At 36.2% G+C, this 17,106-nt stretch overlaps 1 protein-coding gene across 3 annotated transcripts in view; it reads right to left on the reverse strand.

The window, feature by feature from the left end:
• ATAD2B (ATPase family AAA domain containing 2B) overlaps nt 1–17,106 on the reverse strand; it is a 74,862-nt gene that overhangs the window by 35,325 nt on the left and 22,431 nt on the right. For all 3 annotated transcript variants that reach the window (XM_059832451.1, XM_059832443.1, XM_059832456.1), the window contains 9 exons: nt 15,631–15,706; nt 13,748–13,846; nt 12,471–12,582; nt 11,595–11,710; nt 10,631–10,805; nt 9,749–9,837; nt 8,584–8,743; nt 7,528–7,618; nt 1,276–1,587 (listed from right to left, as the gene is read on the reverse strand). In XM_059832451.1, coding sequence (XP_059688434.1) covers nt 1,276–1,587; nt 7,528–7,618; nt 8,584–8,743; nt 9,749–9,837; nt 10,631–10,805; nt 11,595–11,710; nt 12,471–12,582; nt 13,748–13,846; nt 15,631–15,706 — 1,230 coding nt within the window. The remainder of the gene's footprint in view (nt 1–1,275; nt 1,588–7,527; nt 7,619–8,583; nt 8,744–9,748; nt 9,838–10,630; nt 10,806–11,594; nt 11,711–12,470; nt 12,583–13,747; nt 13,847–15,630; nt 15,707–17,106) is intronic.

Genomic DNA, 17,106 nt, shown 5'->3' on the forward strand with positions numbered 1-17,106 from the left:
TGTTAAAACCTCCAGCTATCCCAGAGTCAGCAGAAAACCAACCTGACAAAAATACATCATTTTTGGATAAGTTTCCTGGCTAAAATGGTTTAACAAAGGGCCTGACATACTAAAGTAAGTGCAAGGGATAGAGCAAAAATGCACAGCTGGGCTGCAGGAACTGCAGCAGCCAGCACAAGGATAAGCTTAAGCTGCCTGGGCTGCAGTCTGAAAGCGTGCTCTGGAATAGGAATTAAAAGAAAGTCATGGCTGTCACAGATTTGTTTTATGACTGGGCTATTTTCAAGTTAATCACTCACAACCACAAAAACTGTTTACATGGCAGGGTGGGGGGTGGGGAGGTGGTGGCGATCCCAGATAAGAACAGTAGGAAATAGTATCCCAGAATAAGTAAGTATCAAAAACAAGGTATCTTGTTCAACATTTAACTTCCCAGAAATGACCATGGTAACTATTAAAGTAAGTCTCAGAGAACAGCTGGGTACAAAACCCCAGAACCTATTGATTCACTGCCAGTCAAAACAGTCAGTCACATTCTTTCTTATTCCCTGCTTCCTCAATGCACTCACATTGCTCCCACTGCAGCGGGGCTCTGGCACACATCTAACCCCTTAGTGAGATGATTTTACTCACTAATTCAACAAAAAGCTAACTTGACAAAACAGCAAATAGTTCTCCACTTGCTAAGCCAGCAGAATCAACTCAGAGGATCAGGAGTGCATCAGGCCAGTTCAAGGGGAGGGAAGCCTCAGGACTTTCTCCGTAACCAGCAGATGACCGTTACACAGCCCCAGGTACCTCGGCTGAGTTGCGAGCTCCCATAGCACTCCTTTGCAGCCTGCTCCTGCACCATCAAGCAGCAAAGGATTGGGGACAGCTAACTGACACTCAGGACAGGAGCACCAATTTCAGGTCCTAACACACTGAGCAACATTATCTCACTATTTTCTTTTGTTCCACCATCTGATTAGACCCCATTATTTCTCGTATTTAAATTGTAAATTACTTGGGCACCCTCCTTTTTTTCAGATGACGCTCACACCTATGGGATCTTGGTCTATATAGGTCGGTTTATTAAATTCCACAGTGAAAAATAATTAAGCAACATCCGAGCAAATTGTATTTACTTACTAACAACACTGAACAAAATACACATCAGTTTTAAGGCCAGCAGTACAAGAAAGCCAGCTGAAATATTTCCAAACTGAAACAGCATTTGCAAAAAAAAAAAAAAAAAAAAAAAACAAAAAACAAAAAACACTCCAACCCACATACCTTCACTTTTGTCACCCTGGCTAAATTCAGCATGAGGAAACACTCTGTGTAAAACCTCAAGAAGGTTAGTGAAGGTACGGTCCAACAGTGGTCTGATCACAGGAGATAACGCATGTCCTGAAGATGTCACAGCACGTTGGGAAGCAGGCACAATATTCTGCATTGCATGGTAAAAATCCTGCGCACTGAGAACTACTGAAGAAACATCAAGCTGTAGTTTCTGACTGCTCACATAAATCTGAGGATAGCGTCGTCTCAGAGCAATCAAGGCAGCCTCAGTGCAAAGTGCTTTTATGTCAGCTCCACAGTACCCTAGTGCACACAAAAACAAAAATATCTTCCATGAAACACCATTGCTGTGCTACATATATTTCAAACATGCCTAAAGCTAAAAACAATCAGCAATACTTAATTGTCGAAGTTCACAAAGCATCTGCCAAAAGGTATCAGGTCATAATCCAGTGACAGTGTTGTGTAACAAGAAATTATGTACAGGTATATTGAAATATAGTAAGAAATGAATCCCATATTGAGGTTAAAATTACCTACGTTTTCACTATATAATGCGGTATATAGCGTATTTTCAGCCCAGGGTTATAGGTCTGTCATCGTTCTTTTTTTCCTTAATACTGTCTTAATGTATGTGTGCAATTTTAATAGGCTAGCCCCTCTCCTCCTTTTTTAGTATCTGTACATGAATATATTTTTTAATAGCAAAGTAATTTTGTTATACTGGATGAACATCACCGACTTCAAACTTTTGCAGACTGCAAAAATGAGCAGTATAAAGAAAAATGTTTCATGAGTAGAATAGGGAAGAGATGAAATCTCTTGTTAAAAAAGCATACTGTGGACTCTTGGAAAAGTGTGAACTTTTACTGTAAAGAAAAATGTTTCAGACTTCTTAGAGTTTCATAATTTTACTAATATAACCAAAAGAGTAGAAAAACTATTAAAAAGCATTAGATTTTTAATTTAGCCTAGCTTCGTAAATATCTACAGGTGGCTACCTGTAAGTGCTTAATCATCCTTACTGAAAAACACAGATCTGATAATTATGAAATACTGACAGACTTAATAGCTCTGTGTCTTTTGCAGTACTAATAGTTTGGGGTTTTTCCCCAGAGCTAGAAATTAGATTTCAAATTTTTCCGTATCTCTCAGCAAGTGACATTAATATGCCACTGTATTTTGTAGCACCATAGCTCCATCTTTCAAAAAATGTAAGACACTACTCCAGTGGGAAAACTCTTTTAGATAATTATAGTCACTATAGGAAAACGTGTTGCACTCAGGTATTGCCACATAAAGTTCACAGTTTTACACTGAAGTGTTTATAGAAGCTAATTAATCAATGCTTCAGTTACATTATTCTTGATGAACTTTTTTTTTAACCAGACTTCCTCCTCCCTGCCAGGTCTTACACCATTTGCACTTTTTCTACTCTATTTTTGTATTGGTCTTTTGGCAGCAGTAAGTCCCAAAACTGAAGCCTGCCTTGTTTCTCTCTCTTTACCCTCTGATGTTCTTTCAGTGCTGCTGGCACATATGTTTTTACAAGATCCGTACAGCAATAAGGAACAAAGCTGTTTCCATACACAGTGTTGAAAAATAAAAAAGGAAGCAATTAGTACAGAACACAGACAATTTTCCATCCCCATGTTTCAGATACATAAATTTGGGGGATAATAATAAGATACCAACTTTTCAGCTATAAAGAATTTAAGATACAAAGCTTAAATTGGCTGAGACTTCAAATTCCACCTGAGTTTCTCATATATACTTGAAAATAATTTTTAAAAAGCAAAAAAAAAACTAAACCCAGATGGAAGACCACCATAAATATCAAACTCCTTCTGCAACTTTTAAACTAAGCTTTCCAATTTTACAAAGAGGCTAGTAGCTATAAATGTGTAAGTTTGATGAGCACACCATGTGACTTATCTAAAAAGTATGTAGCAATTCACATTCAGAACTTACCTTGAAATAAATACATGTGACATTTGAAATATGTTCAAATACATCCACTATATTAATCAATAGGCAACTAGTTATTTTCAGCACTGAGGTTTTTTGTGGGTTTTTTTTTTTTTTTTTTTTTAATCAACCCCCACCATGAAATCAAAACCATGCAGGCAACGCTCCATCAACCATGTGAACCCACTAGACAGTAGCTACAGCTGCATCAGAGAAATCAAAACTAAGGTTTTTCCTCTAAATTCTGCTTTGTTCTTTCAGTATCAGGTATCACATTCCCATTTAACAAGCATACTGGATTGAACAAAAAATTTTGGACAGCACTAAACCAAAGCTTAAATCAAAGATGTGCTAGAGATATTTTTACAAGGGCATTTAAGTGATAGGACAAGGGGTAATGGCTTTAAACTGAAAGGGAGTAGATTTAGATTAGATACCAGGAAGAAATTCTTCACCATGAGGGTGGTGAGGCACTGGAACAGGTTGCCCAGAGAAGCTGTGGATGCCCCAACCCTGGAAGTGTTCAAGGCCAGGTTGGACAGGGCTTTGAGCAACCTGGTCTAGCGGAAGATGCCCCTGCCCATGGCAGGGGGGTTGGAACTAGATGATCTTAAAGGTCCCTTCCAACCCAAACCATTCTATGATATATAGCACCCTGAATGACTGTTACCTTAAAAACTAGTTTAGTTTCTTCGTGACGAAAGATTCAGCAGCTCAGGAGCTATATCCTTTGCAATTTTTCTATTAATAAATGCTGTAATATCACTTTCTAACAGTCATTTTAATCACCGCTTGTACATCTCCAAAGAATTGCAAAATTAGGAAATAATAGCCTGTAGCCTATTTTTAAAATTAAATTCTCAGGTGATCAGATACACAATTAGTCTCCATTTCTACTTCTCATTTCTCAGGAGCAATGACATTTGAAGACTAATAATTGGTGTCTCGTTTTGAGGGACTCTTGTGCATACTGTACATCCATTTCAGCGACAGGAAAACTGCAAAAATCCTGTATCTTGTGAAAGATTAAAGCGCTTTTTATTTCTAAGAAGTAAGTGCACACTGATTAAGAGGAAGAAAAATATGAATAAAGTATTGTCAAAGCAAAATAAAATCTATCATGCCAACAGTAAATAACCTGAATTTACTTTTGCCCAAATTGACACTGTAATATAAAACCAAGGTTCAGTGCATTTGCTTCCATTTTTGAAGCATCTCACAAAGGATGTTCAATTTGGCAGGCAAAATGTACTGGCACACCTTAACTTAGCACTAAACAATTATTCCTGTCAATAGGCCCCCATTTTGTTCTACCCATCATTACCACACTCTGCTAAACATTTTCAAAGTACAACTTTCAAAGAGCAGGACAGCAAACAAGTGCATTCCCACGTAGGTTTCCAAAGAATGCACTTTGATCACTGAAATTTTAAAGTCATACTCTCCCATCTCTACTCTGCAGAAAATATGTCCTCTTTAAAATTTCTTCTGCCTAATATCCACCCCAAAAACCTACAACAAATTGCTACTGAACTGGGTGAAACGTTTAGATGAACAACCTTGACCACCTCTCGCAATTTATGTCATGCGACTCCCTACAACTCCTAAAATGGACTGCAGGGAAAGGCAGTTAGCGAACAACTCAGCCTGATGACAGAAATGAAAAATTACTATGTTTTTTTAAAAAACTGTGGAAAACATGAACTAATGCCAAACCTTCCCCCTCCATCATTACAGTAGGATGGGAATGAAAAATCTAACAAGATATCATCTTGCCACAAAATGCTCCTGAAATAATAAGCACAGAATAAGAGAATTTTTAACAAGCATCTTGAGCTTGATGGCTTGCTACTTTACAATTCTATTTAACATTATTTAAACAACGCTTATTACATTGTAAAAAGATTCATCTGCAAGATGACAGATGGAGGAATTCACACTTTTTCAGTTGCTAATGTGTTTTGTTTCCTACAAGAATAAGTTAATAGGTAACAGTCTCTCTACCTACAGAAAGTTATCATTCAGAGCAATGTAGTAAGCACAAGAGATAAGAAAGGATTTATAAAGTTCAGGATATCTGGGGCTCATCTCCAGTAAGGAGAAAAAAACATAATAATTACTTGTGTTTATGGAAGGTACTAATAAGACATCAGTGTGTGGTCTTCTGAGCAATTCCATGCTCTCCCCAAGCTGCTTCACTTTGTCTCACACATTGCAGTCATGTGGCCATTCACTGAAGTGGGCTCTTTAATTCTCACATACATAGAAACTTCCTAAAAGGTATGTAATCCATAACACCTGGGACAAAAATCAACCCTCAGGAAATAACCTATTTTTTGCAAGTCCTGGGGCTTTTTCCTTCTAATTTCCTTATAATTACACCCCTGGATCTTAAAAAGTTCTGAGTCGCACATACACCTGCTTCCCCAAAGTCATTTACTTTAGTAGTATTTCAGCAGTTTTCTTCATTAGGATCCATACGCTTGTAGTTAAGTGTTGCCAAGTTTGCTGAACTGAAGAGAGGTATAAACACTGCTGTGTGAAAAGCATGTCGAGTCCAGACAGCTTTTACTTGGGGAAGAGTGGGTATTGGGTTTGGGGGTTTTTGGTGTTTTGTTTTTTTTTAAAAAAGAAAACCTGCACACAAGAGGAAATAGCAAAGTATATACTGTATCAATGTGAAAAGTACACCAATGAGTCCGATTTGCAATGGCCACAAAGAATCTGGAAAGTCTGTTTAAATAATTAGTTGCTGCAGATTTCACTTATAGAAATGATGAGGCAATCTCAAGACGAAGAAGATAAACCAGTCTTACTTCAGCTGTTTTAAAAAGTCCTTGTAATAGTCAAAAGGTTTTAATCTTGGATGTATGGAAACATTTAAATTCCAAGATAAAGAATGGAGACAACCAAGTGCACAGTAGTTGGACAGTAGGAAAGCCAAAGAAAACAGGAAAGGGTATTTCTTTTTCTTAGCTGACTTTTCCACAGAACTGACAGGCTTTTTTGAGCACAAAGAATGTCTTCCAATCAAACGTACAAATAGCTTTCCCTACGGTCTGAAATTTTAAAATACATAATTGTGTTCTCAATGCAAAAATATGGTGAATTTTCAAAGAAACAACGGGGATTTATCCCATCTATTCCCCTCTCTCCCACTAAGCAGCACCACATCTTTGCACAAATCAAGCAGAATTTACATGAAATGGGTTTGGCACATGCTGTCTTATACCCGGCAAAGCTTAAACTGGAGTTTGCTGGATAGTTATGTTTTCTCCTCACCAGAACATGTTGAGGTCTTTGTGCATCAAAAGCGGAGGGATGCTGCTTCGATGATAGATGTCCCTGTGGTTGAAGAGGATAATTCGGATGTACTGTAGCTGTCTGAATGGACTGATGTTCAATTTGAGGTTTGTATTTCTCTGATGATGGATTCCAATGCACAGATACTTGAAACTGTCCTTTTTCTGAGAACTTCAGTGTTTGTCCAAGCAGATGACTGACAGAGGATGTATCTTTGCATGACAAATTGTTGAGAAGAGATTGTGGTGCGTGTTTTAGGGTCATTTCCTCTATTAAATTCTCTCAAACCCAATGAAAATATTTGGGTTTATTTCTGATTAGCTTTTAAGGAGCAGGTTTATCTTGAACAACCGTCCTCCATTCAGTACAGCAGGTCTTTGGGTGCTCCAAAGGTATATTTAATGTATTCATGGTGTGGTGCTTTTTTTCCCCCCTGCCTATATCTAAACTTTGAGGTTGTTCTGTGCTAGCAATCTGGAAAAAAATTCATCTTTAGAAAGGCTGGTTAGTTTGTTGGATTTCTGTCAGAGGAGAGCATGCCAGTCAGTAAATACAAAAACAAAAAAAAAAAACCCCAACCCACACAAGTACCGATTTTTTTCCCTCCATAAGTAGAAAAAAATCCCCAAGTCTCCCTATCTCTTCTGTAATATACTAATTTAATAGGAAGTCTTCCTAAAGATTCCAATTCCCACTTCATTTTGCTTCTCTTTGAGTGTATGCATCCTATATAAGGACAGTGATGTTACAGAAAGGAAACATGGATTGTATTTTCAAACAACTACTAGCTACTCATTTTGTGTTTTAGTAAGGCAGAAGCACATTTTGTTATTACAAAAAAAATGTTGTTGAAAGTACAGAAGTTTAGAAAGGTAAAAATAATAAAATATCCTGATACATTTAACATACCTTCAAAGTTTTACACAGAAGAGAAAGCATCTATAGTAAAAATACTACCATCATAACACTCACCAACACATTTTTCAGCCAGTTCGCCTAAGAAAGGATCTGATAATTTAGGGTTCCAATCCCTGGTATGAATTTGTAAAATGTGCTTTCGTGCCTGATTTAAAAAAATTAAATAAATAAAAGAAGAAAAAAAAAAAGAGAACAAAATTAACAAGCCAAATCCATGTCATAAGATTTTAGACAAAAATATTATTTATCCATGTGAAAATATAAAGTTTTTTTACCTGGTTTTGATATGTCACTGAGATGCATAAGATAGAAGTTAGGACTCAAAAGTCTCAAGAGCACAAGTTTTTCCTTCTTTTTTAATTTCATGTATAAGCAATAATTTTTTCATTATACCAGTTACACATTTTAATTGCTGTTTAAATCAACAACATTATTATACACAAACTGATCAAAACTCATGTTCTATTAGGAATTATCATAATTTTATATTTTAATTTTTAATTGCTGCACCTATGATTAACAGCTTCTACTGTCAAATGCCTCACCAATTCATTTATTGCTGAGTAGCACAGTACATACACATGAATTCCAGAAGTATTTCATTTTAAAATTCTAGAGAATCCAAATACACCTATCAATATGCAAAGTAAATTTAATTTTAAGTATAAATTCATTAAATATTATAGCTGAGTTTACAGAAGTCTAGAACAAGGAACTGAAATGTTCCTGTTGCCAAGATAATATCTGGCTTTGCATGTACAATTTTTATGTGCTTAGCAGTCTACATGATAAGAAAGCTATTTTCTCTTACCATAAACCCCAATAGTTAGGGGTCATTATACAAATCCATACAAAACCACAGTTTTTAGATAAGCAATTCAGTTTAATGCAAACAATTTACCTCTCTGTTTAGTTTTAACTATAGTCTGAAGATTTGAAGTTCAGTACAACTTTATGTATACTATGTGTTTTTACTAAAAATGTCTTCCTAAAATTAAACATTCTTAAAAGTAAGAATGCATATTTTTATTTCATAAGCTTGGTTGTCAGACATTCAAATGTTTAATCTACTAGAAACATTTATTAATAAATCTCCTTTGTAAGTTTTACCTTTTGATCGGGCAAGTTGAAAAGAAATTCCCTGTCAAAGCGACCAGGTCTCCTGAGTGCAGGATCTATAGAATCCAGTCTGTTTGTAGCACCAATAACAACTATTTCACCTCTATTATCCAGTCCATCCATGAGGGCAAGAAGAGTAGACACTATAGAGCTAGAGTTTTCAAAAAAAGAATGCACAGGGAACACAGCAAGAATTTTTACTTTTTCAACTGCAACATCCATAAGTTCAAACCAAAAAAGCCAAGTTAAAAAAAGAAGTTGCATAACTGTTTCAAGTCTCAAAACAAGAAGGAAACTTTTGATATCATCTGTATTATACTTAGTTTTATGACTCCAGTAAGGATTACATCAAATTCAAACTTCCTCCTTTAAAAGTTTTGGGGAATGTGAGCTCAGGGAGCCATTTACTGCAGCTCTGAAAAGTTTTCTTCCATTAAGAGTGTTTGCATTGTCCTGTTTAGAGCAATTGAAGCACCAGGCAGAAGAAAGGTGCATCAAGACAAAGCCACATGTTCCCATAACCTCCTAGTCTGCTGGCCCCAAAATTTCCCTCCTAGCCCCCTCAGTTGAGCAGGGGGAGATATACACACAAATGCCTCCACCTATAGAATGAGCATTGCCATAAAAAGCACAGCAAAACAGAGATTGAAGGCAGCCAGGAAAAATTTCAGGCAGCAGTAAATTGTTGCAAAAACCGTTTTAAAAAAATGACATAATAGCAACTCAAGAGAAGTTTACACACCACGCCATCCACAATCAAAATTATAAGGGTGTCCAGTTCATTCATAAAACATTACAATTCATCATTTTAGAATACAATTTTTTTCAACTCGTTATTCTATTGGCTTGGTAACAGACAATCTGTTTACAGTACAAAACCAGCAATCAAAAGATAGGCTGTGGAAATCTTGAAGTTAATAATGGGGCTGAAGGGTAACCTCCATTACAATTCGATTCTCAGCAAATTACAGTCTGTCTGAAGAACTGAAAAGATGACTTCCGACACCAAAAAAATGCAATAATCTGTCCTTTCTAGTGTAAGTGGGCTTAAGCAAAAGTAAAAACCTTTCTTGGGAACTGAGTAAAATTTCACTTAAGAGTTTATCAAGATCATGTAGCATATACCAAGATAATGGTAGCATATGAGAAATATTACCTGTGAATCTGATCTTGTCTACTAGAACGAACTGGAGCCAAGCCATCTATTTCATCAAAAAAGATTATAGAGGGTCTCATCAAGTATGCCTGGTATGCAAAAAAAATTGAATTCATTGTTAATTCATAATTTATCCATCAACGTTGAAAACAGTTTGTTTTTATTACAAAGCATTAACATGCTAAACTAACCCATATATTGAGACACCTTTGTTAAAAAGTGCATAGTCTGAAAATACAACTGAATCTTCAACTACAGTACTGTTTCAGACAAAAGCAAAAAAGACTGCATTGTCCTTTGAATAAGCAAGATGGCACCAGTGTATCAGTTTTACTGTGTGTTGGAAAGATTAAAGACAAACTGAGACACCTTCTACTCAGTTATAGAAAACAGCATCTTATCTGCTCATAATCTGTTTGTTTAGACATCTGTGTCTGAAAACAGCTTTTGTTTAACAACTGTGTTTCACTGCTTCATGTGACTCTCTCTTCTGTCCATCATCTTCCAAGCCAAATAAGGACAGTAAAATATACACACAACCGATGCAATCCTGCATCCTCCTCTATGTAGCATTTACCTTGAACACGCTAGTCAAACTCAAACTCACTGATTTAAATATTTTTTTCAGTTTGTACCTAAACTACTTTGTCTGCTTCATTAATGTACAAGTCAAGAGACTTCTTCCTCTCAGTTTTCAGAGCAAGAAAAACTGTTGTCAGCGTTCTTCTATTTTTTCATCTAAATATATAGTTTGGACAAATCCTGCTCAAGCTACGAAAATTTACAGTTATTTAGTTTCAATTGCAAATAACTTTGGCTGCCTAAAACACAAACAAACCCAACATACAGAAATTATACAAAAAATATGTATTTTCTTCTAACCTGATCAAAAAGGAGTCGAAGCTGACGTTCAGATTCACCAACCCACTTACTGAGACAGTCTGCTCCTTTCCTCATAAAGAAAGCCACCTTTTTGTCTCCTTGACTGCATTCATTAGCTAGAGCTCTAGCTACCAAGGTTTTACCTGTTCCAGGAGGACCATAGAATAAACAGCCCCTGAAGAAAAACGGATCAACACAGTCACAAACTTATTTTAGGTCTCCTGAAAAACTCCAAGTCAAATTTTATAATAAAGATAGGGAGCCTGAAGAAGACAGACTTAAGTTCTAGTATTATTATTTAGCATATTCAACATGACTTCATAAAACCTAAGTTTGTTTTATGCTTTCAAATCAGTAAATCTTTGCTTTGTAGAGAACATTAATCAAAGGCCTATTAAGCTTCCAAACGATTGTTTCACACTAGTTAAATACCTGCTCAAATATTAAATCTTAGGTAATACTTTAATCAGTGTTTGTTACTTCTTTGGAGAGACGTACTTGCTTTAAATGACAAAAATATCCCAAAATGTTCAATTTACTTTAGATTATGTGCACCCATTTAAATCACACACCAAGATGCCTGATTAATAACTACTAAAACCATAATATAACATTATCAAGAATAATTCTATAAAAGAAACATCAACATTTAGCTTGATATAGTAAAATATTTGATAACATAATGGAAAAAAAGGCAAGGTACAACTAAATAGAACACTTGAGAATTCTTTCTTTGACCAAATCACGAAGTTTACCTTCCTACCACAAGAAAAATAAACTAGATTTTTGTAACTCTTTATCCCGCTTATTACACTCTGATAGACAAGTGGGGTAGCAAACACTTAAGTCTATTTGAACTGTAAACTCTTCAGAGAAAGAATCAATCTCCTATGTGTGTTTTCAAGTGAAGCATTTTTCAGAGCTTAATAAAATAAAATACAACAATAACAGTAAATACACCTACCTTGGTGGCTGAATTTTGAATTTTTCAAATATTTCTGGATAGAGAAGAGGAAACACTACCATTTCCTTAAGTGCAAGGATATGATGGCTCAATCCCCCTATACTATCAAAACGCACCTTGGAAAAAAAAATAAAGCACACAAAGCACATATTGTAACAGCCTTCCACAAAAGCACTTTTACTTATAATACAACATATTTGAAAACAAATTACAAACAACATTGCATTGGTCAACAGCAGTTCCCTGAATTTTGAAAGTGTAAAAAAAGTTGAGAAAGTCAACTCTTGGCTGCCCACGAGGTTTATCTGGTTCACAAGTTAACTGTGCCAGGGATGCCTGGACATCTACAGAGATCCAGCCTAAGTCTGAGAACATTTTTAAGCTCAGGCACAGCATAACATGAATATAGTCAAAGTACTTCTAGACAATGGTTCAGCTGTAGTAATAATTCAGCAGCTTCTGCACAACACACACCATAAGCTAATGTGCATCACTGTTTCTCAGTAGGCACAGGACCCACATTGGCTAGAATCAAGCTAACCAACCCAGGTGGTCAGTACTTCTGTTTTCTGCACTGCTCAGCATATCCCAGTTTCTACTATTATAAGTAATCGCAAACTGACTGTAAACAAAGAAATATAGTTGGGCAATTGATATTTTGGCTTATTTACAGTATGTATGCAGCCTGTTGATTACCTACAGGCCAAAAGCAAGTGCTTTGTAGCCCAAAGGAATAAACAGAAAACAGCTTTAGAAACAGTCAAAAAAGATCAGTGAGTTTATTATGAATTTACTTCAACTCTAATGAGAGGCCATGGTGAATTCTGCTTATGCATACTTGGGGGAAGGAAAATAAAAAGTTTTAACAAAACCTACCGATTTATCAACAATCATAGGGTCAACATCAGCCAAACTTGCCCCAACTTTCACACGTTCTCGCAGGATTCCACTAGCTAAGTCTTCTGCTCTGAAGTTTAAAGGCAGGCACCTGCTCAACAACACAAAAAACCCACCAAATAAATACTGTTCTGGTTTGGTCATTTTGCTGGAATGGGAAGAAACAAGAGATTAAATGCCTTCTGCTACCTGAAGAGATGACCTTCCTGGATTGATAAGGTAATCAAAACTAACCTTTTTATTGTGGTAATTATTCTTGTATATCTGGAAGTTCCTTAAACATAAAGATAGCTTTATGCTTCCATACAGATACTTCAAACTGGAGAACCAGGCTGGACAGACTATTTTGATTAAACACAGAGGAAACAACGTTGACCAAAATAACAGGACACACTCAAATGGCAGTGATGAACTACGTAAGTTCAGTATGGTAAGAAAAGGATTAACAGTACAAGGAAAACAAATTTTAAAAAAATATAGCTCATTAGAGTCCAAAGAAAGGAAATAAAAAATATTTCTTGCAGCCATAACTCACATCCACCTGTTCCAGCTTCCTAAGAAGCTTTGTATTCAAAGAAGCTTTAAGCCCCTACACAGATATTACATCAGGTCAAATACAATTAAAAGGTGGAAGAAGGGTACCAATAAGATGCAGGTTACACTTGGAACTACACTTTTGGTAGTTGTACATCTTTGGAATTTCTCAGGTTGGAAAAAGGAATCGTGTGGCAGACAGGAAGAGGCGGAAAAAGAAAGATGAGAAAACACTTCTTTTTTCTGTTCAGTTTTCCAACCAATGTATTGTATCTGTGGCAGTAAGTAAATTTACTAATATACCTTATAGACCTTCCATGTTTAGATAACTGGTGAATAAATGTAAGGTCAAAAAAAATATGTGTTGGGTGTGTAGAATGCACATATTGTTACACAACAGGAAGAGAGAAGAATAAGAGCTAGTATTGGGAGTACAACTGAACTAACTGGGACCAAGTAACACCAAGAATAAAAATCTGTTTTTACCGACAGAAGTTGTTTGTCTCACAACCCAACTGAATCAAACAGATATTCTTATCTTTCCATCTTTTTATCACTATTGTTAATTATCTAGTCATGACACTTCAAAAAAACTGTGTCTGCAGGTAATTACAGGCAGAATCAAAAGTCTGCAGAACTGATAGAACGTTATAGAATAGTTCTGCTTGTTTTCTGATGAATAAAAAGTCAAACCCTCCTAAAGACCAAGGATGTTTTGATACCTATTTCTTGCTCTGGCCACGCTTTTAGATTTTCTTCTTTCAAAACGTTCTTCATCTGAAGAGGTTGTATCACTGCTGTGAATGGCATGCTTCTTTCTCCTATTGAAGTGGCAAAATAAACATAACACTCAGTCCTTTTTGCAGTAGAATGGCATGTTTTGTTTCTTTTATAAAAAGAAAATTGAAACAGCAAGTACAGTACTGTTCAAGTTTAAGATGCATGCAAATTTTAGTTTTATTAAGTATCAAAATAATCTGGGAGGGAACAACATCTTTTACTGTCAGAGGGATATCCGATTTCAACATGAACATTACTAAAACAGATCCCCGTAAGATATGTGGTCCAGTCCATGTTACCTCAGCAAGTGTGATTGAGTATTCAACCAATAAGCTGCTAAAGTTCATCAGGCAGCAACTGTACTTAGGAAAGCTTCCAACCACGTTAGCCACCTCTAATACAACAGAAATATATAGATCTCCTTACTCAGTTTGATGCCTCCCCTTTAAATATTCTTTGAAAAAATTCCATACTTCCTAAAGCATATGGTCTCTTTTTATGAGGTCATTAATTCTGAACAGCAGAACAGTTTCACAAAATACGTGTACTGTAGTTTAACTTGTGATCTGAATTTAATTAAAATTACTATTCAAAGACTGTATGAACCATTTCTTATTTTAGTATGACAGTATTTCAGAAAACTGAGTGTTTCAGAAATATTAGAGAATGTACATTACATCTTCTGTACAAAAAGGTGTTCAGTTTGATATCAGTTTGAAAAAAGCACTTTTTTGCATGAAAAAGTTAGCTGCTAGAAAAAAATTGATGTATTTTTAGTAAATAGTGAGCTGCAGCATTTGTATGACCATGATAATGCACTAACAAGCTGTCTTTTGCCGAAGGATAACATGGTTAATCAGTTTTACTGTTCAATGACCAAAAATTAGATACATATTTAAATGTATCAAAGAGAATATCATGCAATTAGGAGGAATTTTTATGACAGTGTCCTGACAAGAAAGGATAAAATGAGAGTGGCGCGATGAGCATGCTAAAACTGAAGGGATAATAGCTTTCACACTCTTCGTATCTTACTAGCAAGTACAAGTCCTGAGATTATCCAACAAAATGTCATACGCACTTTAAGCAAAATTTAAAAAAGCTCTTCAAAATTAAATGTTTTTATTTATATTACAAAGAAACTTGTAGAATCATAAGATTCTGCTGTTACTTACTTTTCATATTTTCACTACCCCATTAAATTGAGCAATAAAACAAGAGTTTCAGCTGAGACTAGTATTCGTTTACTTGGATTCTGTTCATGAAGTCTTGAGTAAGTTTATTTTTAAAAAAATGTATTAAGCTCTGATCTCATCTATTTTGTTAAATAAAGCCTATTGACAGTTTCAAAGACAAATTGGTGTATTCCAGACTTCTTTGACACAAAAGAGTCAAAAATTATGCTTGGTAAGTATGTTATTAAATTGCTATTATTACTTGGATGAAATTTGAACTGGAAGAAAACAAAAAAACGTTACCCTGATTTGTTTATTTTTGTCGAATAGAAATGGGATATTTGTTAAACTGCTGCTTTGGATTTAAACACTAAATATACACCCTTACAGAAAAAGCTACAGTGCAATGTGCAACCCTCCAGTACTTGCAGCACCATTCTGTTTATCACAAAGCTTCTGCTGGTATTGCGAAGTGCTATGAAATTCATTTTTGTACGCCGACCAGGTTCTGAACCTAAGATCCAATTCAAGACCCATGCACATGCGTGAATGAACTGTACAACTCACTCAAGAATGTTTTGAAAATCAAAAGCTAACAGAAATATACTGAGGGAAAGCAAACAACTAAGTACCAAAAGACTGACATTTACCTGATGTGGCTTCTTCTTGCAGGAGATCTGTGAATATCAAACAGTGTATTCTCCCTCTTTTTTTGATGAGCTGGCACTGAGTAAGAGAAGTTACAGGTTTGTAACACCAAACCAATTACAAAAGAATAATAAACTAATCTAAATGCAGCGCAGAAGTGCTAGATTATTGCTTTACCAATAATGTTATCACTGGTTTCTCCGAAAGCTCAAATTAAGAAAAAAACTGTCAAGGTGGAGGGAAATGAAACCTCTTATGCTTTATCTCACTATCACTGTACTTGGCTTGATACAGTCATGGGAATTCCACCCTCAGCCTCGTCAAATCATCACAGCTATGGCTATCATGGCACAGAATATAATTCATCCAGGGCGCTAGCATTTTTAGTTTATTTGCAGAACTTGAAACTCCATACAGAAACCTCTTCACAGCTGATAATATGGGATGTCTTGAAATTTCTCTTAACAAATAAACCACAGCATTTCTCTATCACAGTCTTAATTTCCAAGTTGCCTTAAGATATAGCACACTGCATACATCACTGATCTAAACCAAATATGCACAAAATACATTATTTTAAGCAGAAGTATTAAAAGGTTCAAAATCAAGAGACACTACACTGAATCCTGTATGGATGCTTGATGGTATGTCCTGTGAGGAATGGCTAAGAACACAGGTTTGTCTAGTTTGGAGAAAAGGAGACTGAGACAACCTCACTGCTCTCTACAGCTTCCTGAGGATGGGAAGCAGAGATGGAGGTGCTGATCTCTTCTCCCTGGTATCCAGTGACAGGACATGTGGAAATGGTTCAAAGCGGCATCAGGGCAAATTCAGAATTGACATTAGGAAGCACTTCTTTACCGAGAGGGTAGTCAAACACTGGAACAGCCTTCCTAGAGAGGTGGCCGATGCCCCAAGCCTGTCAGTGTTCAAGAGGCATTTGAACAATGCCCTTAATAACACGCTTTAACTTTCAGTCAAGCCCTGAAGCGGTCAGGCAGCTGGACTCAACTGATCGTTGCAGGTCCCTTCCAACTGAACTCTTCTATTCTAAACTTCTCATCTAGGCAAAATGTGGTAATTGATTGCTATGCAATCTATCTACAGTTATGAATTAGGCTTATCACAGCAGGCATAACAGTAACTATTTTTTCTATGTAATTACCTAATTTATTAGACTGCTTTCTGAATTCAACTTCTGACAACTATTTCTTGATCTGTTCACCTCCAACCCTGAGACCAGTACATGGCAGTACTTGCAAAGTTCAATGAGGCAGCACGCACTAGCAATGCCACTACCATTGACAAATTGGTAGATTGTATCTCAGTAGTCCTATTGACATGGTGAACAGAAACAGAGGCAGGATGGAAGTCACAAAGTGCTGCCTGGGAACTCTGGCAGGAGTGAGGAGTAGTCATCCAACTTTTCCCTTCCCACACCCATGATATTCTTGGAGGTCAGTAGAGCAGAACTGCAC

The sequence above is a fragment of the Gavia stellata genome, chromosome 2, assembly GCF_030936135.1.
Source record: "Gavia stellata isolate bGavSte3 chromosome 2, bGavSte3.hap2, whole genome shotgun sequence".
NCBI lineage: Eukaryota > Metazoa > Chordata > Aves > Gaviiformes > Gaviidae > Gavia > Gavia stellata.